At 52.4% G+C, this 23,842-nt stretch overlaps 1 protein-coding gene across 1 annotated transcript in view; it reads left to right on the top strand.

Moving 5' to 3' along the window:
* Nucleotides 1-1,061: 1,061 nt before the first annotated feature.
* LOC122169369 (fer-1-like protein 4) overlaps nucleotides 1,062-23,842 on the top strand; it is a 34,061-nt gene continuing 11,280 nt past the window's right edge. The window contains exons 1-32 of the mRNA XM_042835475.1: nucleotides 1,062-1,140; nucleotides 1,223-1,278; nucleotides 2,643-2,731; nucleotides 3,991-4,090; nucleotides 5,123-5,214; nucleotides 5,789-5,830; nucleotides 5,932-6,099; nucleotides 6,335-6,395; nucleotides 7,477-7,608; nucleotides 7,760-7,822; nucleotides 8,425-8,509; nucleotides 8,759-8,918; nucleotides 9,074-9,257; nucleotides 9,556-9,742; nucleotides 9,929-10,293; nucleotides 10,888-10,996; nucleotides 11,722-11,920; nucleotides 12,633-12,753; nucleotides 13,288-13,388; nucleotides 13,938-14,025; nucleotides 15,039-15,155; nucleotides 16,283-16,435; nucleotides 16,667-16,850; nucleotides 17,390-17,514; nucleotides 17,906-18,040; nucleotides 19,174-19,347; nucleotides 19,502-19,618; nucleotides 19,941-20,102; nucleotides 20,732-20,894; nucleotides 21,908-21,996; nucleotides 22,339-22,470; nucleotides 23,130-23,178. Of these exons, the coding sequence (XP_042691409.1) occupies nucleotides 1,062-1,140; nucleotides 1,223-1,278; nucleotides 2,643-2,731; nucleotides 3,991-4,090; nucleotides 5,123-5,214; nucleotides 5,789-5,830; nucleotides 5,932-6,099; nucleotides 6,335-6,395; nucleotides 7,477-7,608; nucleotides 7,760-7,822; nucleotides 8,425-8,509; nucleotides 8,759-8,918; nucleotides 9,074-9,257; nucleotides 9,556-9,742; nucleotides 9,929-10,293; nucleotides 10,888-10,996; nucleotides 11,722-11,920; nucleotides 12,633-12,753; nucleotides 13,288-13,388; nucleotides 13,938-14,025; nucleotides 15,039-15,155; nucleotides 16,283-16,435; nucleotides 16,667-16,850; nucleotides 17,390-17,514; nucleotides 17,906-18,040; nucleotides 19,174-19,347; nucleotides 19,502-19,618; nucleotides 19,941-20,102; nucleotides 20,732-20,894; nucleotides 21,908-21,996; nucleotides 22,339-22,470; nucleotides 23,130-23,178 (4,081 nt within the window). The remainder of the gene's footprint in view (nucleotides 1,141-1,222; nucleotides 1,279-2,642; nucleotides 2,732-3,990; nucleotides 4,091-5,122; nucleotides 5,215-5,788; nucleotides 5,831-5,931; nucleotides 6,100-6,334; nucleotides 6,396-7,476; nucleotides 7,609-7,759; nucleotides 7,823-8,424; nucleotides 8,510-8,758; nucleotides 8,919-9,073; nucleotides 9,258-9,555; nucleotides 9,743-9,928; nucleotides 10,294-10,887; nucleotides 10,997-11,721; nucleotides 11,921-12,632; nucleotides 12,754-13,287; nucleotides 13,389-13,937; nucleotides 14,026-15,038; nucleotides 15,156-16,282; nucleotides 16,436-16,666; nucleotides 16,851-17,389; nucleotides 17,515-17,905; nucleotides 18,041-19,173; nucleotides 19,348-19,501; nucleotides 19,619-19,940; nucleotides 20,103-20,731; nucleotides 20,895-21,907; nucleotides 21,997-22,338; nucleotides 22,471-23,129; nucleotides 23,179-23,842) is intronic.

Genomic DNA, 23,842 nt, shown 5'->3' with positions numbered 1-23,842 from the left:
GCTGAGAGCATCCTCTACTCATGCTTTCTGCTGCTTACAAGCTGTATGCAGAGCTCTCTCTGATTCTGTTACATGTACAAACAAACCCGGGGCTGGTATGTGAGTGTGCTTTCCTTTCTTTAACAGTGTTCTTTGAAGAGGTTTACAGCAGTAAACAATTTTTTGTTTGGCTAAAGAAATACCAGCAGCATTGCGTAGTGCTTGGTTTCAATGAATGGTTTCTTTGGCAAGGTGAGTGTGTTAGCAGCAAAGTTCTGAGACAGCACAGCGCAGAGTGAGAAACACATTTTGCCTCCCCTTTTTAAATGTATGTCAGTTCCAAACGAGGAAAGTGGGTTTTCCTTGGTACCCAGCGGTCTTTGCTCGCTACGAAGGCAGCTTGGAAGCACGTTTCTCAGCTGGCTGAGGTGGCTGCAGATGCTGGACCTGATAGGGGTGACTTTCCCAGCCACCTGGGCGTAGCTGGAATGCAGGCTCGCCGCATGCCTGGTGCCTGAGCTGAGGGAGAGCTCTGCACGGCCTCCTGAGTAGGAAAGCTGTTCGTGCCACGCTGTGCCTGCGCTGCTCTTCCTCCTGGTGCAGGCTGTGCTGAGGCCGTGCTTGGTATTAATTCACCAAAGCCAAGGCACCGTCTTCAGACAAATGGAAACTGCAGCTGCTCTGGCGGAGAAGCCGCAGAAGCTCCCTGGGGAGCTGATGGTACCCGACCTGCTTAGACAAGCACCAAATTTGCCGACCAGCAGCGCGTTTTGTGGAACGTCTCACCATTCCCAGCCTGTGTTACAGCCCCGCCGCCCCCAGCCGCGGCTCCCCGCTCCCCGTTCCCAGCACTGCCGCGTGCCGCGAGCACCGCGCGGTGCCCGAGTTCTCCGTGACCGGGAGCCGAGCTCAGTCCTACGCTGGGGCGGGCGGCCTGCAGGCCCGCTGCGCGCCTCGAGCCAGCCCTGAGGCGTCGCCGTGGGGCACCGGGGGGGAGCGGGCTGCCGAACCGGCCGGGTGAGTCGGGGCTGACTGAGTCACAGCGGGCGGTGCGGCCCGGCCTGCCGTCGGCCCTCAGCTCCATGGCGCTCAGCGTCGGTGTCCGGCGGCTCTCCGACCTGCCGGGCCGCGGCGAGCGGCAGGTGCAGCTCAGCTTCCGAGGTGGGCAGCGAAGGCGGGAGGCTGGATGGGTGTGCTGTGCCCGGGCAGGGCGGAGCCTCACACCTCCCCTCTGCTTCCCCAGGCTTCACCCAGAAGACAAAGAAGATCCGCTGTGGCCCGGAGGCCGTCTTTGGGGAGGTGAGCGTGTAGCCGTTGCACGAGGACCGGGGCAGTGGGCACGGGATGGGGATGGGGATGGGGATGGGGATGCAGCACACCTCGGCTGGTGCCTGGTCAGACAGGTGGGCTGTGGGGACGGGACGCACATCTTGGGAACAACGGGAAGCCTCCCCGCCTTCTATCCATGCCCGGCTCCTGCAGTCCGTGCCTGGAGCCTGTGATGTGCGGCTACGAGGGCTGGTGGTGATGTCCTGTCTCCTATCTCCTGTCCAGAGTCTTCTGTTCCCTGGGGCTCCTTTGTGTCTGTAATGTGCAAGCAATTCATCTAATCCATCTTTTGGAGAGCCTGGCTGCTCGGACAGAAAATGAGCCCTCCCAAAATGCTGAGTCAATGGGTCAGTGCTTGTCCCTTCAGCAGCCAAGCTGTGGCTCTGTGATGCAGAGCTTGCTCCCTTCCCCATCCTTCCTCCATCCCCAGTTGCAGGGGCCGACCTGGCTTGCAGACCCTCCTTCCTCCTTCAGCACATGTTGCCATGCTCATGGGTTCGGTCACTTGCAGGCAGCCGTGCACGTGGAACGACCCTCACAGCTCTGCAGAGCTGGTTTTCTGCTGGTGCCATGTCCTGAGGGGTTCCCCAAGGGTGCAGGGTTTGGCAGGATTGCATTCCATTGCAGTCACCTGCTGTGTTTGTGACACAGCCTGGACGGACTTTGCCACTCCCTGTCCTCTCCCCCTATGAGCTGGGCTTTGGGAATGGCACGGTGTGGCATCCCTGTCAGCAGCAAATCACTGCATGTGGAGTGAAATCCCTGGGAAGTCCTTAGATGAAGGTTGGTGCACGCTGAGATAAAATGAAGGGCTGGAAAAATGGCACATCCTGACTGCTGCTGGCAGGAAATGCTTTGCGGATGTGGGAAGGAGAGGTGAGCTGGAGCTGCTGCCCTCCCAGCAGCAGCTCAGACTGAGTGGATTCAGGAGGCGAGGAAAGGAGGTCCTGCAGGAAAAGGTGTCTGTGGTCCATCAGACGGCCTCCCCATCAGGAGAGAGCTGCAAATGGCTGTAACACCTCTTTCCACACTGTCCTGTCCAAGGCTGGCTTTGCCATGTTCTCCAGGTGCCCACAGGGCCTGATATTTCTAATTAAGAGCTGAGCAGAAGCCACACATCTTCTAGAGAGCCTAACTCACAGCTTCCTACAGCCAGGGGAGCCTGCAGGGACCTGGGTGCTCTGGGCAGGGTCTGGTGGTGGTCTCTGTGCTACCTGGGCTCCATCGCAATGCTCAGTACTGGGCAAAAGTCAGCTCAGCTCCATCCAGCACCTGCACAGAGCCTCCTGGTGCTGCAGAGACAGAGGGGACCACTGTGCTCTGTTTGCTTGCAGCACTTCCGCTGGCCTCACTATGGGAAGCTTGGCGTGGGGGAGATGCTGGCTGTCAAAGTGTACAACTGCAGCAAAGTGTTCAGTAACAGGTAGGTCCTCCAGGTGTTGGCATGATGGGCTTCTTATGGGGGAGGGAAATGTTTCTTGGCAAGCTGGTGGGAGGAAGACATACAGGATATGAGTTATAGGACAGGGATGAAAGCTGGTTGTTCTGCTGCAGCAGCAGCACTTTGTATGTGGAGTGAAATAAGGGCAGTGGTTGTGCTGTGCCAGCATAGTGTAGAGATGTGCACAGGGTCTGGAGAAGGCCCCACAGGGGACAAAAGCGAAGCGTGGCCCCAGCAGCCAGCTGGGAACAGGAGAACTGAGCCCCATGTCCATGACAGTGGGGTTTAACCTTCAAAAACGCAGCAACTTACGTTGAGGTGATCAGGCAGAATAAAATGCTGCTAAGTGGCCCAGGCAGTGCTGTGAGCTCAGCAGTGCGTTAGGAAACCCAAGAGCAGAGGTGACAGATGGAGGAAGTGACGGTGGAGGGAGCAAAGGAGGGTGCTTGCAGGGGGGCTGCCAGCTCTGGTAACTTGTCAGAACTGAAGGAAAATCAACAGGGATGGCTTCATAGGGTGGGTGATGGTGCAAACAGTTTCAAAGCCATCACATCCCTGCCAGAGAGGGTGTGGAGGAAACAGATAAGTACAGCACATGCAGGACACTCAAAGCCAGAGCAAAAAATGTGAGTGAACTTCATGTCAGTGTTTACTGGGTGCTTTCCTTTATGGGAGAGGGATCAAAGGAGTTGTCTCTGGCTGAAATGTCAATAGGAACTGCTGTAGGACAAACTGATAAACAGCAAGTCACCAGGACGTGATGGTGCTGAGCAAAGAAGTCCAATGGGAGAAGCCCACACTGACACCTATCTGTGCACCTCTGCTGCTGGTGAGCAGAGCAGAGCTGGGTGGCAGAGGTCAGACTGCTTCACCCCACACTCAGCTGCCAGAGGGAGCTGGGGCACAAAACACCAGTGGGCTCTGGCCAGCAGTGACATGAGGTGGGATGGGAGCTGCAGAACTGCATGCATATTGCTACTGCTTGCAGGGAGCAGGGATTGGCCTTCCAGAGTGAGAAGCCCCTTTGGGCTGGGCGGGTTTTGGCCTGATTTGCTGCCAATATTGCTGTGGCCCTGTGCTTATTTCCTAATTGCTCTCTGCAGGCTGAGCACACAGGGATCAGTGCTTTTGAGTACCTGGATTGCCAGAAACCCCCATGCTCTCTTTCTCCAGAAACCCAGGGGCAGATGAGAGCACGCATGCTGTGTGTAAAGTTGCTAAAGCCAGTGATTTTGTTACAGGCTCCTTGGCACCCTCGTCCTCAGCCTCCAACACCTGATGACATCTGGGCGCCTGATTCTCCGGGAGGCCCTTGTGGACAGGAACCACAGCATCACCGGTGTAAGTCCTCCCCAGGCAGCCCAGGGATGGGCACTGCTCCGTCACTCATCTCAGTGGGTGAAAAGCCCAGAAACATTCGGAAATGCTTTGTGGGAAACCTCTACAGCTTCCCAGGTGGAAGTGGGTGCAGCTTGCGGCCGGGGCTGGGTGTCAGGCAGTGCTGCTGGCAGCCCTGCGAGGTGCTGCGCCCCTGTTTGTCCTTCCCACGGGCGCTCTGAGTCACCCTGCAGTGCTGTGACCACAAACCCATGGGGAAGCCGAGTGCTGCTGGGTGCTTTCAGCCTCCTGCAGCTCACTGCAGGACCGTCTGTGCTGGCAGGGGGAGCGGGACAGGGCTGGCCCTTCAGCAGTCCGTGGTGGTTTGCAGGGACTGACCGGGGGCACTGACGCTGCTGTAAGGTCACAGCTGCTCTGTGGCCCCAAACCTTTGCTCAGCTGCCTCCTCCCTTGTGCTAACAGTGGAAATCTTGCTGATGACCCAATCTGAACAAAACACAACAGCTTTCATGTCTTGTCCGGGTTGAGCTGGGCAGAACCAGAACAGCCAGAGCTGCTGTCTCTCAGCTCAGCTGGGAAAATACACGTCCCCAGGGGAAGGAGAAGCCCTCTGGGAGCAGGCCTGTCCCTGCTACTCTGAGTCCTGATCTTTCCTGGCATATCTGGGGCTGGAGTAATTTGTGTCCCTTTTTCTTTCCTACTGCTTTAACGGGGTTTCAAACTTTCCGCTCTTTACCCAGCCTTATTCCAAGCTTCTGTTTTCACCCACCTTCTGCTACTGCCTCTCCCAGCAGCAGCATTTCTGCCTCTCAGGGTTGCATTTCTCTTCCCAAAAACATGACTTTGCCAGGGATTATGCTGTGGGCTCAGCTCCTGCATCCCCTTCACCCTGAGAGGTGGTTGCTTTGCCTTCTGTCTGCCAGCATCCTGCTTGTTTTTTTTTCATTCCACACTTTTCTTTCCCTTTTCCTTGGCACTTGCACAGGTATTTCGTGGCTGCTGAGCTCTCAGGCAGTTTTGATTTTTTGGTTCCAGATCTATATTGAGTTGGATTTGCGCTACCAACCTCCAGAGGGCTCGGCTGGGACTTGGGTTGAAGAAGACTTTGTCTACCAGATGAAAGACAGGTACTGAAATCCTGGGAGGAGGACATTTCTAGATGGCTTGTACAGCTGCCTTAGTCAGGGTCAACCAGAGCCATCTGGGACACCACCTAGCCCATCAACTCTCCAGGCCGATGCATTTCTGCTCTACAGCAGCAATAAGTGACCAGAGCTCTTGGAAAAAAACCACCCTGTCCTCACAAAGAAGACCAAATGTGATTGACTGGAACAACCACTGCACCCCAGGAGTCCTCTTGGACTCAGGCACTTCTGTGGCATTCCTGGCTGATGGGAGCAAGGCTTCGTGGTTGCGAAGCTGCACAGAGTGTGACTTTGGACCACATTAGCTCCAGGCTGTCTGCACACAAGTGATGCCCGTGGCCAGTGGGCAGGCAGGATGGTAGGCTCCAAAAACATCACTTCTGGAGGGCCCAGATATGAAGCATGTAGGATGGGGAAAGGAAAAATTCCAATTTGGAGAATGCACGTGTTGTGGCCAAGAGACAAGCAGAATCATGGCTGTGGCGCTGTTATTTGAATGCATGGGGGAAGTGCTATAACACTGTTTTTTCAGTAAAGCATCTCTTTTTTCCTACAGTTCAGAGTTAATCATCCGCAATCCTGCATTTGAGGAGCTGGAGTAAGTAACTCCATTTGGGATTATCCATTCACCCTCCCAGGTGGAGGAAAGTGCACAAGCCGCTCACCAGGGCGGGTGATGATGTGATGTGGGGATTGTAGGGCAGCCGAGGGGCCAAGAGCAAGTGAGCTGGACAGGAGGGCTGTGACACTGGGCAGGAAGCTGGCAAAGGGCCTGGAGACTGAGGAGGAGGAGGAAGAGGAGGAAGAGGACTTCTATGATGTGTCTGATGTGGAGGTGTCGGGCATTGTCTTCAGCCCTGTGAAGAGGTACCAGTGCTGTGCGTGGGCCCTGGGGTGGGAGGTGCCATCTCCTGGGGTGGATTCTGTGGGGATCCTGCGTCATTTGGTTTCTACAAAATGTCAGAAACCTTTAGAGGTCCCAAAGGGTACCTTCCTGTGTCAAGAAGCTGTTATTTTCTGGGTTTTCAGTTCCTTTAGTGGAGTCTTACCCAGATCCATGTAGATGAAGGGATCAACTCATCCAGGTTGTGTTTCTGTGCAGCCGTTCCAGAATTTGCTCCACGCGGGACCTGTTTGCCACTCCAACCCCACAGAGCTTCCAGGTACTTAATGCACATTGGGTGTGTGTTCCTGCTGATGCCTCTGTAGCTGCCCCTCCAGAAAGTCCTTCACTGCCTTCCTATGGGCATGGGATTCTCCAGTTGCCATATACCCTGACAAGACCTCTAGCACAAAGACACCTTGCTTTGTGTAGCTTTCCCAGGCAAGGTGTGAGATTCCCTCATCCATGAGCACTATCTCCACAATCAGCCAGCCCAAGGCAGGATTTCTTTTGGGCCCCCATGGGTTGAATGTACAGAAGACAGATATTGGCATAACAGCCCCACATACAGTGGCCTTAGAGGAGTTTTGGAGATCTCCTGGACAGGGTTTGTGCCTGTCATCCTCACCAGGACCTGTCCCAGTTTCCCAGGGCCACCTGGGGCACAGGGCTGAGAGCAAACAGCTGCTGCTGGGACTCTCACTCTGGGAAGTTGGACAACAGGCTTACCTGAAATCTCTGCAAAGTTTGGAAATGGAGTTAGGTCCCAGCTTTGGCCCTGCAGATTTTGGGGCTGGGTCTCACAGCCTGGATATGGCTTCAGATACTTCCTTGGTTCTCAGTAAACATGGAGTATGGATTTGAGTCCCCCGCTTTTCAGGGTTAGAACTTTTCCACTCAACAGAAAGCTTTTGTGGGCGTGGAATTTCCAACCTTTCCTTGACACAATCACTCTTCATCCTAGTGACTGTACTGTGAGAGCATTTTTCCCATGTCTTAAGACCTGTAAGCAGTCACAGCAAATGAGACAGCCATGTTCCAGTCCTTTCAGAGTTGTCTGTCTAATTAATGGGGATTCAAAGCATTAACAGAAGATACAAACAGAATCTTCTTGGAAATGCTTTGTGCAGCCCACCCCATGGAGGCCATGGCTTGTCAATTCTTGTCAGAGGTTCAATATCACTTCGATTTGGTGTTGGCTGAAGCCAATTTCAGCAGCGGTGCTCTTGCCTACCCTGAGCATCCAGACCTGCATTGGGGCGCCCTGTGTGTTTGCATACTGATATCACTGAAACAAGCTCAGGACAGAGCTGGGGACATGCAGAGTGCTGGTCTGATGCTCTTCTCCCGTGTTTCCTCAGGTTGGGATTAATATCATCGAAGCACAGAAGCTGGTGGGAGTGAACATTAACCCCTTTGTGGTGATCAGAGTTGGAGAGGAGAAGAGGCACACGGCAACGCAGAAGTCAACAAATTGTCCCTTCTACAATGAGGTGCATGCTATGGACAGAGTCTCCATCACCACAGTGTTGGTGCCAGTGGCCGAGCACTCGGGATGCTCTTGGTGCAGCTCCTCTCAGGAGAAGGCACTTGTGGAGTCCTCTTGAGAGCCCAGGGCTCAGTTGTCTTTCTTTCCCCTTTCAGTACTTTCTGTTTGAATTCCACGAGCCAAGGGAAGTTTTATTTCACAGACTCATAGAGATTTTGGTAAGTAAGTCCTCCTCTTGGTCCCTTATCAGCAACTGGCACAGCCTGCTGCTTCTGGTATGGATGGTGGGAGCTATTGGCAAAGCAAGGGCTGTGGGCAAAGGAAGGGCAATTTGTGCCTGTAGGAAAGTGTAAGCGGGAAGAGAGTGTGCTTCAGAAATCCCCTGGTCCAAAGCACTGTGGGGCTTTTCTGAAGGCAGCTAAGCCCAGCCAGTCTCTTTCGTAATGTGATTTCTGTGCAAGGCTATGAAAGGCTGCACATTCCTTCTGGGCTCAGCAAGCGCTCAGCATGCCTCAGGTTTTGGAAGAGATGCTGGCCTGGGGTGGACAAAGGGAGGCCCTATGGGAAAGCAGGCCTGCCCCTGTTCCTCTGTAGGTGTTCAGCTTTTCTGAGGCTGCCTTGGTTCCAAGTCATGAATCTGGCTGAGGGCTGTGGGTTGAAATGCTGTGTAGGAATGGCTGGGCAGAAATGGGACAGGCTCAGGGCTAACTCAGATGGGCTTTCAGCCTCTGCCTGAGCTGTATGTTGGAATAGGTCTCCTTAGCGATGTCTGGGTGTGTTTCCCAGCTGCAGACATCTCTTGGATTTCTGCTGTCTGCAGGTTTTCCACTCAAAGAAGATACCGTTCCTGGGAACGTGCATAGGAACATTCAAGATGGACATTGCAACTGTGTACAACCAGCCAGGTACCTGCTCCCTGCCCCACGCTTCATTTGAAGCTGAGCCTTCTGCTGGGCTCTGCTGGGTCTGCTGAGGGCGCCTGTCTTTGAATTTAGTTCACATAATGACAAACACTCACTTCTCCTGGCTTTCTGAAGGCTGGTGAGACTTCCCACGTCTTCAGAGGCAGAGCTGGGCAGTGACTGCGCCGACGCTGGTGGGTGTGAAGTGGTAACCCAGGCTTTCCATAAAGAACCCCTTTCCTTCCCTCTCAGACCACAGGTTCTTCCAGAAGTGGGCTGTTATCAGTGACCCCACAGACACCCGGGCAGGTGTGAAAGGCTTCGTGAAATGCAGCATCTCTGTCACCGCACGGGGAGACGCTGCAGGCTCCCTTCCCACCTCCTGCAGCAGCCGAGTTGAGGACATTGAAAAGTGAGTGCAGCAGGGTTTGCGTGGCTGAGCAGAACAGCCACGTGTCTCTTCACACTAAGTACTTTTCCCCATTATTCCCCCTTCTGATGGGGACAGACTTGGCTTCTCATTTTCTGGACTCCAGGAAAGAGCTTGAATATGAATTTGTCTTTCAGGAACCTACTGCTGCCTAAAAGAGTTCCTGCAGAGAGACCCTGGGCCAGGCTCTGTGTCAAGCTGTATCGTGCTGAGGGCCTGCCCAGCATGAGCGCAGGCATTATGGGTGGTTTCTCCAAGATCATAGGAGAGAAAAACGTGTTTATTGACCCCTACGTGCAGGTCTCATTCTGTGGGCAGCAGGTGAGTCTGCTGGGGCTGGGCTACTCCTCCTTTTCTGTGTCAGCACTTGCTGTGGGACATGGCAATCCCATGGAGGCAGACTGGAAGAGCCCAGGACTAAACACAGGGAGTGAGTAGAATAAATCCCAGTGGAGGTCTTCCACAAGTGAGCTGGATTCATCCTAGCACCTTTGGGAGAGTAGCTAAAATAATAGCAGAGCAGGGGGGTGAGCCATCCCCAGGGAGGCACAGAGGCATTCCTTGCTCTGTCTATTGGTCTGATTGGGGCTGTGTGACTCTCAGCCCTCCTCCTTCCCAGGGGGAGACATCTGTGGAGAGCAACACCACCGAGCCTGAGTGGAACGAGCAGATCAGCTTCATTGAGATGTTCCCACCTCTTGCCAAGAAGATAAAAATCCAGGTGCTGGATGATGCCAACGTTGGTGATGTAGCCATCGCAACGCATTACATTGACCTGCAGCAGATCTCGGACCCGGGCAGAAATGGTGAGGCCTGGCATGGCTGCTCCCCTGGGGCCTCCTGCTGGGCACATCTGCCCAGGCCACGGTGGTCTCCTGGAGTTGGAAAGCAGAAGTGCATGGGCAGTGCGTGCTCACACTGTGTGTCCTGGCTGTCTTCTTGAGGGAAGGTCTCTGCAGCACCTTGTGTTTAATCAGACCCTGTCCCTGCAGGCTTTAACCCCACGTTTGGCCCAGCCTGGGTGAACCTGTATGGCTCCCCTCAGAATTCAGCTCTGCGGGACGTCCACAAGGACCTGAACGAGGGCATGGGGGAGGGCATCTTCTATCGTGGACGTATCCTCATGGCCATCACAGTGGAGATTTTCAGCAGCCCTGGTGTGGCAGAGAGGAAGCTTGGGAACAAGACGAAAGGTGCCCTCAGCAAACTGAAACTGAAGAAGAAAAGTAAAAAATCCAAGGCGAAAGCCAGAGAGCTGATCCAGCTGCAGGGAGAGGAGGAGGCTGGGGGCTCTCAGGAGGCTGAGCAGCCTGCAGAGGTCATTGTGGAGGTGGAGGAGCTTCATCCACTCCCTGACGTGAGTCCTTTTGCACTGATGTGACCTGACCCACACCGGCCTGGTGCCTGCACAGGCTCATGGGGAGGAGGCGGAGGGGTCATTAGCTGGCATAACAATGGCAGAGAAAACCCAGCTGGGCCAGCCAGGGCTCTCTGAGCTTCTGTGAGGGCCAAGGATTCACGTGCAGCCTGCAAACTGCCTCCCTCAGTGAGGCAGGAGCATCCCTGCATGCATCATCACTCTCACATGGGTGCTATTCCCAAAGCATGGCCATCACAGAGCGTGTAGTTCTGTCCAGGAGCCTTGGAACTGTTAGCTGGCTCTGGGTCACCACTTGGTCCAGCAAAGATGGGCTAGTGGCAGCTGTGTGGGTACAGTAGCCATCCTTTACCCTATACCTGGATACAAGCTGATGGTGGAGCATCAGCCAGAGCCATGGTTTCATACCAGACTCCTGAGCTTTCCAGGAAAGCTCGGCAGCCCAGCAGTGTCCTTCTGAAGTCCTTCAAGAGGCGTGACAGGTACCAGCCATGGCCTGGTGCTCTGCAAGTCTCTGCTGAGTCAAGAGTTTTGGCATGCTAGGCTTGGGCTGAATTCTCTTTCTCTGCACAGAGTGCTTTGGGGAGGAAAGAAGAATTCTTCCTTTTTGCTGCCTTCTTTGAAACCACGATGATGGACTCTTCACTCAGCTCCAAACCTGTCAGCTTTGAGGTCTCTATAGGTGTGTATTCCCCAGGGTCCAAAGTGAAGAAACCATGGGAATGGTGTGAACCTCCCTGAGCCAGCCCAGGGCAGCACTGTGATCCTACAGTGCCAAGCGTCACACAATATATGTCTCCAAATCAGGAGCTCAGGAAGGGTGGAGGATGAGGCCAAGCAGTGCTCACAGTACTTTAATTACTCTAAAAGTCTGTATGATCTCCCACGGGATTGGAGTTTTGCCATATTTGTATGAAATTCCTGTCTGGGGAATATGCTTGAAGCTCTTCAGGGAGTGGAGGTGAGAAGCAGTTGAAAGGTTTGGGAGCAATCAAATGGGGTATGTGGTGCTGAGGGGCTGTGACAGTGGATGATGGGGAAACAGTGGCAGGGGATGCAGGTCCAACCCTGGATCTGCGTTGCTGGAGGAGTGCTGAGAAGTCCTCTTGACCTCCTGCTGCTGACCCTAGTCCAGGGGTTTAGATGGAAGCTTCAAGGCCTTTGGTAGAAGCAGTGGAACTTGCAGGCACACACATGGACTTCCTTGTGGTTTCCCAGCTCCATCTCAGATCTTGTTGCCCAAGTGGTGCATTGATGGTTGGATGCTGCTGAAGTGCTGGTTCTGAAAGCAGTGCAGACTCCTGTGCTTCTCTTGGCAGCATGATTGTGCTGATTTTGCAAACTAGCTAACTCACTGTTTAACACTGATCCTGCTTTTCTGACTGCTGTTTAATGCTTATCTTCAAGGAAACTATGGCAAAGCTGAAGAGGCTGTGACCAAAGTGCGTAAAAAAGGAGAGAAAGGAGAAGGGAGAGAAGAAAACCAGACTTTGCTGGATGCTGGTTCAGATAGTGAGCTGGATGTGGAGATCCTGGCCCCAGATTCAGCCCCCCAGAGCAAATCGATGACAAGGAGCCAGAGACCAGAGCCCACAGAGTATGACAGGTGGGTCATACTTTCTTCATCCTTCTATGCTTTCCACCCCAGTCCTGAACTTCCCATCTTAATTGCTCAGGATGCTATTAGTAAATCTGCTCAGAAATGTGAGTGCTGTGCAGGTGTTTCTCTGCTTTGCAACCCTGCAGCTCGCCATGGCCCAGCGGGCTGCTGTTGCCAGACCCTACAGTGTCTGTGTGATGTCTGCAGGTAGCCATGGACAGGGCTACAGGGAAAAGTAACTCATCAGTGCCAGCAGTCCCTTGTCTGGTGGACAAGCAGTATCCCAAAGGCTTGATTCCAGTGCAGAGGAAGGAGAGGAGCGCTCTGGCTCACAGTGTTCTATGCTGGGCAGGCAAGGCAGACAGATGATGAGGTGCTCTGGGAATGCCACCTTCCTCACCCTACAGGCCTGGCAGTGTCGTGATTGTGTTGAGCCCTGCGCTCGCTCTCACTCCATCCTGTAGTAGCAAGGAATCTCAGCAGCATCCCACACTCTCATCAGCTTCACTCATCTGGGCACACTGCTGCTCTCTGCTAGAAACATCATACACTGCCTTGGGATGGCAAAGGGCCAGTTCTGCAGCTTGTATCCATGTCCATGATGCAGGGACCAAGGCAGCTGGTTCTTTGTGAGGCAAGCAGTCCTTACGGCTCCCTGTGCAGATGCTGCCTTGTGACAGCTGCACACAGCAGCCCTAATGTCCTGTGCTGCCCCTAGATCATACAGCTGCCTGCCCATGGTGCATGAGAAACCCTGCGTGTATGTGTGGAGCTACTGGGAGGATCACACCTGGAGACTCTGCGTTTCCAACTGGATTGTCAAGCTGGCAGAGCGCCTGGTAACGTGCACAGAGCAGCTCTTGGGGCATGGGGCTTCCTGCCATCGTCCTTTTTCTCATAGTGCACAGTTACTCTGCATAACACTTAGCTGAAACATCCTCACCCTATGCATGTCTGCATCTGTCATGGGGCTCTATCCCATCTGCCCCTGGCAAAGTATCCTGCTATGGTCTATGACAAAAAGCTCCTCTGCTCTGGGGAGATGCTGCTGCCAAAGGATTTTCAGCCTCCAGTGGTCATAGTGGAGTGAAACCCCTTTCCAGGGCCTTGTCTTTCCTGCTTAGACTTAGAAAGCAGAGCTTGCACTGATGTGTTTTGGTGAGTGCTCGAGGACTGAGGCACGAGGTGTTGTTGCAACCAGTTATCAGGTTAGCCCTAAGGCCCAGAGTCCGTGCGGTGCTGCACTGACCTGCTGTGCTCTGTCTGCCCCAGCTCTGCAGAAGGGCACACCTGGGGCAAACACATCTGCGCCAGGCTTTGCCCTGAGCCCATGGCCAGCTGCAAGCTGCCTGAATGTCATGCTTTCCCCACAGGAGCAGGGACTGGATGATGTGGAGAAGCTCATGAGAAGGCCTAAGGCTAAAGCTGAAGAGAGGCTCCGAGCGGTGCTGGAGGAATTTGTAGCTGGATGCAGGTTTGCATGGCCCTGACTTCTAAGATTTCTTGGCTTTAGGTTAGGAGGTTATATCATGTTCTGCCTGGGCTGCATGCAGCCTCCTCTGTTGTTCTCTAGAGGAGAATAAGTGAAAGGAAACCAGGACAACATGGGGAAAGAATTCTGTAGCTCTGTTAGCTCAGAGGGGAGACCACAGTCCTGAGAAGCATAGGGTTAGCAGGCAGCCTGATGTTCTGGTCTCCTGGGAGTTTCCTAGCTGTTAGGACATTACTTTCCCTCTTTTCAGTCACTCTTTCAGGATATTGGTGTTTTAATTACCAACAGTCTGGTGGGGTCTGATACACACAGCAGTCCCTAACCTTGTAATGGAGACAGTAAAGATGGGCCTGGAATGCTGAGCCACGTGTACCTTCTGATCAAAAGCCTTGCAGAACAGTCATTACAGAGATGGGGTTTCAGCTACATCCAGTTTCGTAGCGGGGAGGTGGAGCTCGTGGCTCTGCTGTGTCAGCAGTGCTGTCCTACGGCATGCACATTTCAGAGGCTGTGATGCTTTTCTCATTGCAGACAATACTCACTCAGTGCAGAGAGAAAAACAATGGCACATCCAAACCATCTTGACAGATGTCGGACAAAGTACATGATGCGCAACATCGTAAGCTGTGGGGCTTGGGATTATTGGGGAGAACCCGTGTGACACCTGCTCTGCAGGATGCTTCTGGAGGACCAGCTGGAATTGATGCTAAGAGGGAAACTTGGAGCTAAGACCCACAGTATAGTCATACAGCTATAGAATGACTTAGATTGGAAGGAATCTTGAAGATAGTTTCTAGTTCCAACCACCTGCATCTCCCAACACTGCTCAGAGTATCTAAGATCTTCCAGCACAGGGAGCGGGGACTGCCCATGGCTGCCTCCTGTCTTAAGCAGATGTTGTGCTTGGGTGCCAGCTTTCCTCTCCTGGCAGAGCACAGCTGCAGTCCTGGTCCCAATCAAACCACAAAGCTTTGGTGACTGACCAAAATGCAATGACAACAGTAAGAAATAAAATTCAGGCATGTCTGGGTCCCTCTGCTTTCCTTCACATTGTCGTAGAGTGATAGCAAAAATCCTCTGGTAAGGATGGGGCTCTCTGAAGGAGATAACCAAGCCCAAGAGATGAGTTTTCCGGGTTTTCCTGGCCTAGTCAGTCAACACTAGGTTTGAACCCTGAATTCTTTCTGGATTTCATTATTAGTTCAGGTTCATCACCAAGTTTGTCTTCAGATCTGGACCCTATCAATTAACAGACATGACAGCTTAGCCCTATCTTCCAGTTTCCTTCGGCTTCCACTTCGCAGACTTCTGTGGTCACCAAAATGCTCTCAGACACCATCTGGAGCCCTTGGCCATAATCTTCTGAAATGTTTCTTTCTTGTATGTCCTTCTGTCCCCAACGATGCAAAAGCTCATGGATTTCTGCTGTCGGCAGAGCTGATGGGTTCCTGCAGTAACCTCAATACAGGTTCTCAAGGTTTGCTCTCAGCAGCTGGCAAGCGAGCTGACGGAGGCCAGGCACGATGGGGCAGGAGGGCAGGGTCTCCACTTCCTGCAGAGCCCCCAGGAGTGCCGCCAGTGTGGCATGCATGGCTCACAGCCGGGCATGCGACAGCTCTGCTCTCTGTGCAGATCCTGTATGCGAAGCAGGGCCTCCGTGTGAGGAGGTGGCTGACTCGAGCCAATGTGAAGGAGAAGGTGAAGGAGACGAGGAGAATCCTGGCCAAACTCCGCTTCATGGCTCAAGAGGTACAGCTGCTCCAGGGCACCCATTTCTGAGCACAAGAGGGCGCGGGCAAGGAGGGGAAGCAGGGCTGCCTGCTGGGGCTTCCATCAGCCTGAAATGGGGATTTTTCCCAGATGTCTTTCCTTGCTGTGTAAAATCCCAGTTTCCAGCTGCTGGAAGTCACCGTATTTTATGTAATGGCTCTCATGAAGGATGAAGCTTCACAGTCTTTCAGGGTCAGCAGTGTCAGAGCAGGGGTCGAGGGGCCCAGCAGTGGCTTGAAGGCAGGGCTGGGTCATCCCCAGCCACCAGGACCTTCCTGCCCTCTCTGCCTGGCCCCAGGCTGTGCTGCGGTGTGGCTGTGGGAAGTATGTCTGGAAATCAGTCTTGCCTGCCTGCCCACTGGGACCTGACACCGTCCCCTCCTGCAAATTCAGACTTGCATTGCAGTGTGGACTCCTGTCTATAACAGAGACTTTCTGCACTCAGAGTCTCACTGGCTCTATTTAAAGAGCTCTGGAAACCAAGTGAATTGTTGTAGTGTAAACCAGAGCACAATGTTTGCAGGAGAGAAGGGCCCAGAGGTTGATGCACTTTGGAGAAGTCTTTTACCAAGTGAAGTTCAATCACTATCACATCCTTGGACATGTAGGACAGATGGACTTTAGAATGAATGAGACTTCACCTCTTGCAGTGCTAGAAGAAGCTGTGCAAGTACAAACACACCAAGAGGGAAAAGAGAGCAGAAGCTAAGATTCAAAATAATTCCTTGTTTCCTTCTGTGAACGTGCTCCTTTGCAAGCCTGCTCTGCATCTGCAGCTTTGTGCTGGCACTGGCATGGTTGTATTGTCTGCACATGGTTCTGTCCCGTGGATTAGCTCTCGGGCTTCTGGCAGGAGGTGCAGGGGAAGTATCACTTCTCCAGCCCCTCTTTCTCCAGCATGGGATGAGTGATTGACTGCATCCCGCTGATTTATAGTGAAAACCAAATTCCTCGGGGAGATACACAGAGCCATACTGCCGGGCTGAGTTTCAGAAGCATGTGCCCGACATTTGGCCCCATCACTTGCTTCTGGACCTCCAAAGAGCTGTGCAGCCTCCAGCCCCCCTTGTGCATCAGGAGATTGTCACTGCTCTTCCTCCCTCCAGCCCCAGTGCACGCTCCCCGATGTCCTCATCTGGATGCTCAGCAACAACCGGCGCGTGGCATACGCAAGAGTCCCTGCTCAAAACATCCTCTACTCAGTGGTGGAAGAGGAGAAAGGCAAGGACTGTGCGAAGATTCAGACTGTCTTTCTGAAGGTAGGGTTTATCCCAAAGCAGTATGTTTCTGCTTGCATCGTGCTGCTTCTCCCTCCTTTTTTCTAGCCCTCCTTCCTGACATCCCAGTGTCTGTAAGGAAGCACAGCTCTTGCTCCACTATGTGACACTGTGTCCTGTGCTCTATGGCTGGTCACTGGCCAGCAGCAGTGGTCCTGGTCTGAAGGTGGTATGGCTGGGATGGGAAACTTGCTAACCTTCCTGCACCTTCAGGTGCCCGGCTTGCACACCGGTGAGATCTTTGCCAAACTGGAAATCTACATGTGGCTCGGGGTTACCAAATATGCAAAGAACTGCATGGTGGAGTTGCCTGAGGAGTTCAAGTACCTCTCTGAGAGCAGACAGGAGATCACCCAGTTCTCAGTTCACAGTCCTCCCAGCTGGCTCAGCAGGGATGGTGAGTTCCACAACTTAACTTAAAGTGGGCAAACGGAGAGGTGAGAAGTCCTGCCTCTGGGTCAGTGCGTGAGGAGTAGGACCTGGCCTGTCAACTCCATGTCATCTCTGAGGCCTGACTGGGAAAGACAAGTCCACTTTATTCTGATGAGGACACGTTTGCACTCTCACAGGAGGAGCAGCTGGCAGGATGGGGGCTTCCTAGGTGCTGAGTGTGCTGCCAAACTGGCAATAAACATGAGCTCTGCCTCTTAGCTGAGTCCCATTGGCGCTCCCCAGTGGTGGATGCTCTCAGATTACTGCACATTTCACATCATGTTCCTCCCAGAGATGCCTGGGGAGCCTGCTGAGCTTCTCTTGCTTGTCCAAACCTTGAGAGACATGCTGGCCCTCTGAGGACTGCAGTGTGTGCCCCTAGAAGTGGCACCCTTGCAGGATGTACCCAGCCTTACCTGATCTTACCTTACCATGTTTCGCCGATACATCTTTTGGATTCAGGAAGGGCTGGATCAGGGAACTGAGAACTCTTTTTCATATCAGATTTCAGCTATTTCCAGCTCCGAGCTCACCTGTATCAGGCTCGAGGGATCCTCCCTGCAGATGACAATGGCCTTTCGGATCCATTTGTGAGAGTGGTGTTTTCAACTCATTGCCAGGCCACCAGGGTGAGATCCCTTAAACCCCTGCATTTGCCTTCTTGGATGTTTGGAGACAGACAAAATAGACGTGTTGAAGGGCAGTGCTGTGGCAGTCCTCTGGGACATTTTGTAACTCCAGGCACAAGGTATTTCTGTGCTCTGGGTGGTGTGACTGCGTTCAAGGAGCACTTGACAAAACAGCCAAGCAGGCTGGTGTCAAGGTGTCAGGGATTGATTACCACTTACTGTTTGATCCCAAGTGCTTCTACTGTCTCGTGCTTTTACCATGTCTTCTTCTGCCAGCTCCATGTGACTGTGGTGGAGAGATCAGCCCACACTTCCCCAGTCTCTTTACAAAGTGCGTGTGCTTTGTTTCCATGGGCTGTGGTGAACTCAGACCTCTTGTCTCTGTCTGCAGACAGTGGAGGAGACATTGAGCCCAATGTGGAACGAGTTACTTCTGTTTGACCAACTCATTATTGATGGGAAGAGAGAAGAGTTGAAAACAGAGACTCCCGTTATTACAATCAGTCTCTTCAGTCAGAGTACATTTGTAAGTACAGCCACACTGCCCTCGTGCTGTCACTTCAAAGACAGGGAAGGCAGAACAGCAGTGTGTGAGTGCTGCAAGCAGGCATTTAGGAGCCACATCTCTGTTTTCTGTCACCCTGCCTGATCCTGATGTGCCAGTGGCAGCAGGTCTTGAGGGCTATGGCTGAGGCTGAGACTTTCTGCAGCCTTTTGAAACGAGCTGGGGTAAAGCTGCTGGCTGCAGGATGCAGACAGCTCAGAGATGCTACAAGTGAGGAAGCACATGCTGCATCCTGGATTTCCTCTCTTTGGAGAAGAACTGTGCTTCTCCCAGCTGCCTGCCCCACTTTCTCAGCAGGCTCACATTGTAGAGGGCTTGTAGTCATGGGGAAATGGTGTGACTTTGAGGTCTGTTCCTTTCCCTCTATCAATCTCCTGTTCATCCTCAGTCCTCCCCTCTTCCTCTTCACTAGTTCTTTGTAGGCATGCTCCTTTCCTAGGGCCTCTTTATTATCATAATGAATGGAAATGACATTGCTTGCACTGGACTCTCCCATGTAGCTCAGCAGCTTTTCTGTGCCCGGTCTGGGGTTCCCCAGTACACAGAAAGACACTGACATACTGGAGTCAGTCCAGAGGAGTGGCTCCAAGCTGGTTGAAGGTGGAGCATAGGATAGAGCAAAGAGAGGCTGAAAGTCTGGAATAAAGGATGCAAAGAAGCATCTTACTGCTGTCTGCAGCTGGATAATGGGAGTGGATAGAAAGGATGGAGCCGGACTTCTTTCAGAGGCACACAGAGACAGGATGACAGAAAATGGACTCAGATTGGAACATGAAAAAACACCAACTTTTATGTAATTTCACCTTGAAGGTGAGCCCTGGGTTCAGACAACTTGTGGAATGTTCAGCATTGGGGACATTCCAACCCTGGCTGAAGGATTCTGAGCAATCTGATCTTTGGTGCGTGGTCCCAGACCATTTGTCCAGTCCTGTGTGGAAGTAGACCCTAAATTAATAGAAGCTGCTTCAGGTGCCTCTCATCTGTTCCTGCCTCTGGATGGAACAGAGGATGGAGAAGTGGTCTTACGCATTCCTGTATGGCCGGATGGTGAGATAAAACAGGGATACTTTAACCCTCTCCCTCCTTTCCTACAGGGCTCTCCTGAGTTCCTCGGCCAGGCTTTTGCTGTCCCGCAGGTGAAGCTGGTTGATGAGCCATACTGCAAACCTGCCCTGCAGTTCTTTGATTTTTACAAAGGCTCCAAACCAGCTGGGGAGCTCATTGCCACTTTTGAGTTGATTGAGTTGGATTACAGCGGCTATTTGGAGGTAATGGGCTTGGGAGAAACCGTGTCTGCCTTTCAGCTGAAGAGAGGCTGCAGGGACAGACTGTGGGCACAGACCAAGAGGAGAGGGAGAGGGGATACGCTGTGGAGGAGAAATGGTTTCCAGTGCTCAATGTAACCCGTCTCTGTCTGCTCAGCCATCAGTGCCCGAGGATGTGGAGCCCAAGGAGCCCAGCTACCTGGGAGACCCCCGAGCCGGACGGTTCGTCATCCCGGAGGGCATCCGCCCCGTGCTGAAGGAATTTCGCATAGAGGTGTGCTGCCTTCTGCTGGGCTGGCTCCCATAGCGGGAGGCACAGCCTGCCCATGGACAGGGCAGGAGCTGGGTTTGATACCCAGCAGGTGCCAGAAATGGAGGTGCCTGACATTCAGGAGAAACTGTCTCAGTGGCTTAACAATCAAAACCGTCATGTTTGTGCCCACAGCATGGGAGTGGATCCTGGTGGCTGGGTGGGAAGAGTGGTCTCATAGCTTTCTTGGGGGCTGTGATGAGTGGGGTGGCACTTCTGGGCAGGGCTGTATGGCCGTACCACATCTAGCACATCTAGAACAGCCCAGCAGCTTCATGTGCTTTAGATCCTGTTCTGGGGCCTGAGGGACCTGAAGCGGGTCAACTTGTTCGAGGTGGATCAGCCACAGGTGATCATTGAATGTGCTGGCAAGAAGGTGGAGTCAGAGGTGATTGTGGCCTACAGTGAGAACCCCAACTTCACCGAGCTGGTCAAATACATGGACGTGGTGAGTGCTGCCGTGCTGGAGCAAACTGTGGCTGTCCTACAGTCACATACAGCCTGCTTGCTGGGGTTGAGTGAATGGGAGGGGAGCTGCCCCCAGGGTTTTGCTCTCCTGGGGACCCAGATTTTGGCTGCCTATCAAAACCTTTGCGTATATGCCCGCTGAGATCAGTCTCAGGCATCATTTCTTGCCATGAGGCTCTGGTTTTTGGGCAGAGTTGTAAGGTCTCATCAGATCTCACATGCAGCAGGGCTGCACAGCAGTCTCACTGAGCTGGGATTTTGTTCAGCCTGGAGGATGGGATCTTGCTAACACTTACAAATATCAGAAGGGTGTATGTCAAAAGATTGTGACCAGAATCTTCTCAGTGGTGTCCAGAATAGGACAAAGGGGCACAAAGTGGAATACAAGAAGTTCTGTACAGACATGACAAAGAACTTTTTTACTGTGAGGGTGCCCAAGCCCCAGCACAGGCCGCACAGAGAGGTGATGGAGTCTCCCTCTCTGGTGATATCCAAAGCTACTTGTACGCTTTCCTACACGACCTCCAGAGGTCCCTTCCAGTGCCTTCAGTTCCGTGATTCTGTGTACTGCCCACACTCCCACAACCCCACTGTGTGTTTCTTTTGCAGGAGCTCCCAGAGCAGGTCTACCTGCACCCTCCCCTCAGCATCTTTGTGGTGGAAAAGCGGGCGTTTGGGCGCACCGTGCTGGTGGGGACCCACGTTGTGTCCGATGTGATGAAATTCTCTCCCAGAGAGCTGGAAGAAGAGGAAACAGAAGATGTGCCCAAAGGTGAGCTGCTTGATGAGGTTCCTGTGGAGGTAGCAAGAGGTTCTGCCTGTGGCAAACATCCCCATCACTTCTGCCCTGTAGCCAGGCAGCAAAGTCCTCATCCAAGAGCTGTAAGTTGTCCCACGAAAGCATTGCACAGGGCAGGTACAGGTTGGAGGCAGTTTGTGATTCCCCTTAGGCCGTGTTTGGGAAGTGGCTGCTGCCAAGCAATGGTGTAGGGTCTGACCTTCTTGGGACGGCAGTTTGCAGACTGTTCTCTCCAAGGGTAGTTTGTTATTTGCCTCCTCACCACATCAGCAGGCCTCTTCACCTGTGGATGTACAACCTCCTTAGGGTCTCTTTCCCAGCCACTCTCTGTTTTACAGATGTGAAAACCAGAAGAGGCAGAATGGCTCATGAAGGTATCTTAGTCCAGCAGGCCATTTATCTGGGGCTGAATAGGCAGTAGCTTCACATCTATAGGAATTTTGTGTCTGGAGTCAGAGATGTTTAGTTTGTGGAGGACCATTGTTTTCATTTATTGCAATCCTCTGCATAGCTGAGCTGGAGAGCTGTCCCCAGGGAGACCTCCATCCAGTTTTAAGGATTGTGAACTGATAAACTGGGACCACATATTAACAGGTTTCCACTTTTTTTGCATTGCTGGGTCAAGAATTACTCATTGGGTAATGAATTCACCAAATAGCTCTCTGACAGCAGCACCCAAAGCTCCTGATCTGGGAGTGTGTAAATAAAGGAGATATGACGATGAAGAAGCAAAAATTGATGAGTGGAGGATCAAAATAGCAACGGTTCTTGCTAGTCAGTAACAAGCATGTAGATGTCAGTGGCCGGTCTCAGTACTTGGATTTCCAGTACAGTTTTGTAAGGATCTGCTATCAAAAGCTTAAAAAGAAATCACACTGCAATGGGGTAAGAGGTGGTTTTCTTGTGGAGTAACAGCTGGCCAAAACTAGGAGTCAGTGGGCAGAAAGGAACACATGAGAACATGATGCTCTTTCTCTTCTTCTCAGCCCGGCATCTTCCACCTCAGACTGTGGTAACCATTGGCCCAGCCTCAGGTCAGTCGGGTCCCAGTGCTCACACCCTGAGTCTGGTGAAGGTGAGTGATGTGTTGGACCCAGTGTGTTTTGAAATTTGGGAATCCAGCTTTCTCTCTGGACTCAAATGCTCCTCTTCCCCTATCCATCTCCTCATTTCATGCCTGCTTCTGCTGTTCCTCGGCACTGCTGTGTGTCTGAGCACTGGCACAGAGAGGAGTTCTGCTGCCTTATGCAATGAATTCTGCTGCCTTTGTAGCGAAGCATGAACACAGAACCTTGTAGCTCCAGTGCTCTGCCTGGAAGCTGAGCCTTTGCTGGGGCTATCAGGGCTCTAGCACAGGGTGTGCAGGTATCCTGGATGTTCTTTCCCTCCATCTGAATCTTGTCTCTGTGATCTTAAGGCTCCTTTGAAAAAGATTCCTATCAATAAGTTTGCAAAGAAGGAGGATGAATATGAAGAGGAAAAACCAGATCCAGAAGAACTAGACTGGTGGTCCAAGTACTATGAGTCTCTGAAGGAGCTCTATAACCAGGTAATCTCTTGTGATAGCTTTTAGCTGAGGGGAGAATGGCCATAGTGGCTTGAGGAAGAGGTTTTCAGCAACAGAGTGCCATAGGAGATATTGCAGCATGTATCTGCAGGAAGATGTAAGCTTTTGTGTGCCAAGAACACTTACAGTAGTCAGGTATCAGGCATCCTTCAGGTGGGCTGAGGTCAGCAGGTAATGGATGTTGAAGCATCCCTGAGGCTAGGTGTCAAAGTGGTCTTGACAGCATGATTGGGTTCTTGTTAAGACAGTCCTGAAAATAGGGCTTTGCTGATTTGAGATGCAGTGTAGGGACTTTCATGCTGTAAGCTGTCTGTCCTGACCATCTACCTCATGTGGGCTATGGATGCAAGTCTGCTTCAGATTTCCTTGCTTTCCCTGGCTCCCCAAGATCCCAATCAAAAACAGCAACAATAGCAACAATAACAAAATAGCAGGAAGACCTGGAGAGAGGAAAATCTGTTTCTTCCAGATATGCCACTAAGGCACTCATTCGGTACCCTCCTGCAATAATGTTAATGCTAAAATATCTCAGGCTTCATATTGTTGATTCTGCTGGCAGGAAAGTTTTGGAAGTGTTGTGTGCTCAGATGGAGAAGCTTTTGCTATCAGGGATGTGGGGTGACTCTCTTTGTGTGTTTCAGACACGCAGTGATGAGGAAGATGCTGAGAATGATGACCTGAATGATGCAGGTGAGTTTTCTGGGCAGTGTAGGGCCTAGCTCTTCCCACAAAGGTCAATGGGATTGTGGAAATGGAATCTGAATATTCAGCAGCTGGGCATTGCTTTGTGCACATGGATATTCACCGTCCAAGAGTCGTACAAGGACTCAGACCCAAAAAGCAGAGGATCTGAGAATAGTGTTACAGTTCTAAGCTCAGCTTTGCTGAAGTGACTGGCAAGCAGTGACTGGCCCCAGCAATGACCTGAGTCGATGGGACAGTAAATGTAGAAATTATATAAATCCTATTTAAAAAGGAATAGAGGGTAGGCGTATGCCATTTGTTCTCAGGGGATTTGGGATTAGGTAATGAGGCAGACAAGCACACTCTCTTGTTGGGTTTCTGTTCCCCTAGCCTGATGTCCCAGAGATGGGACCAGCTGTGCTCATCCTCCAGGCATGACTGCCTGTGCACAAAGTAGTGGTGATGGATATCCACCCAAAAGTAGTCCATCCAAACAAGCATCTGTCAGAAGAAGATTCGCTCTCATTCTTGTCTGCCTTGACAGTACCTGTGGAATACTCCAGTCAGCTTCCTCTGCTTAATCCTTCCTTCCTAAAGAGCATCCATTGTGGCAGGCAGGCCTCTGCTAAATTTTGTTCCCCCACTCACACCAACTTGTCTTGCTGGAGAG

This window comes from Centrocercus urophasianus, unplaced genomic scaffold, assembly GCF_019232065.1.
Source record: "Centrocercus urophasianus isolate 14NV4802_14NV808 unplaced genomic scaffold, USGS_Curo_1.0 seq_53, whole genome shotgun sequence".
Lineage (NCBI taxonomy): Eukaryota > Metazoa > Chordata > Aves > Galliformes > Phasianidae > Centrocercus > Centrocercus urophasianus.
Note: the sequence above shows the minus strand (reverse complement) of the source record. Positions and strands in the feature narration are given on the sequence as shown.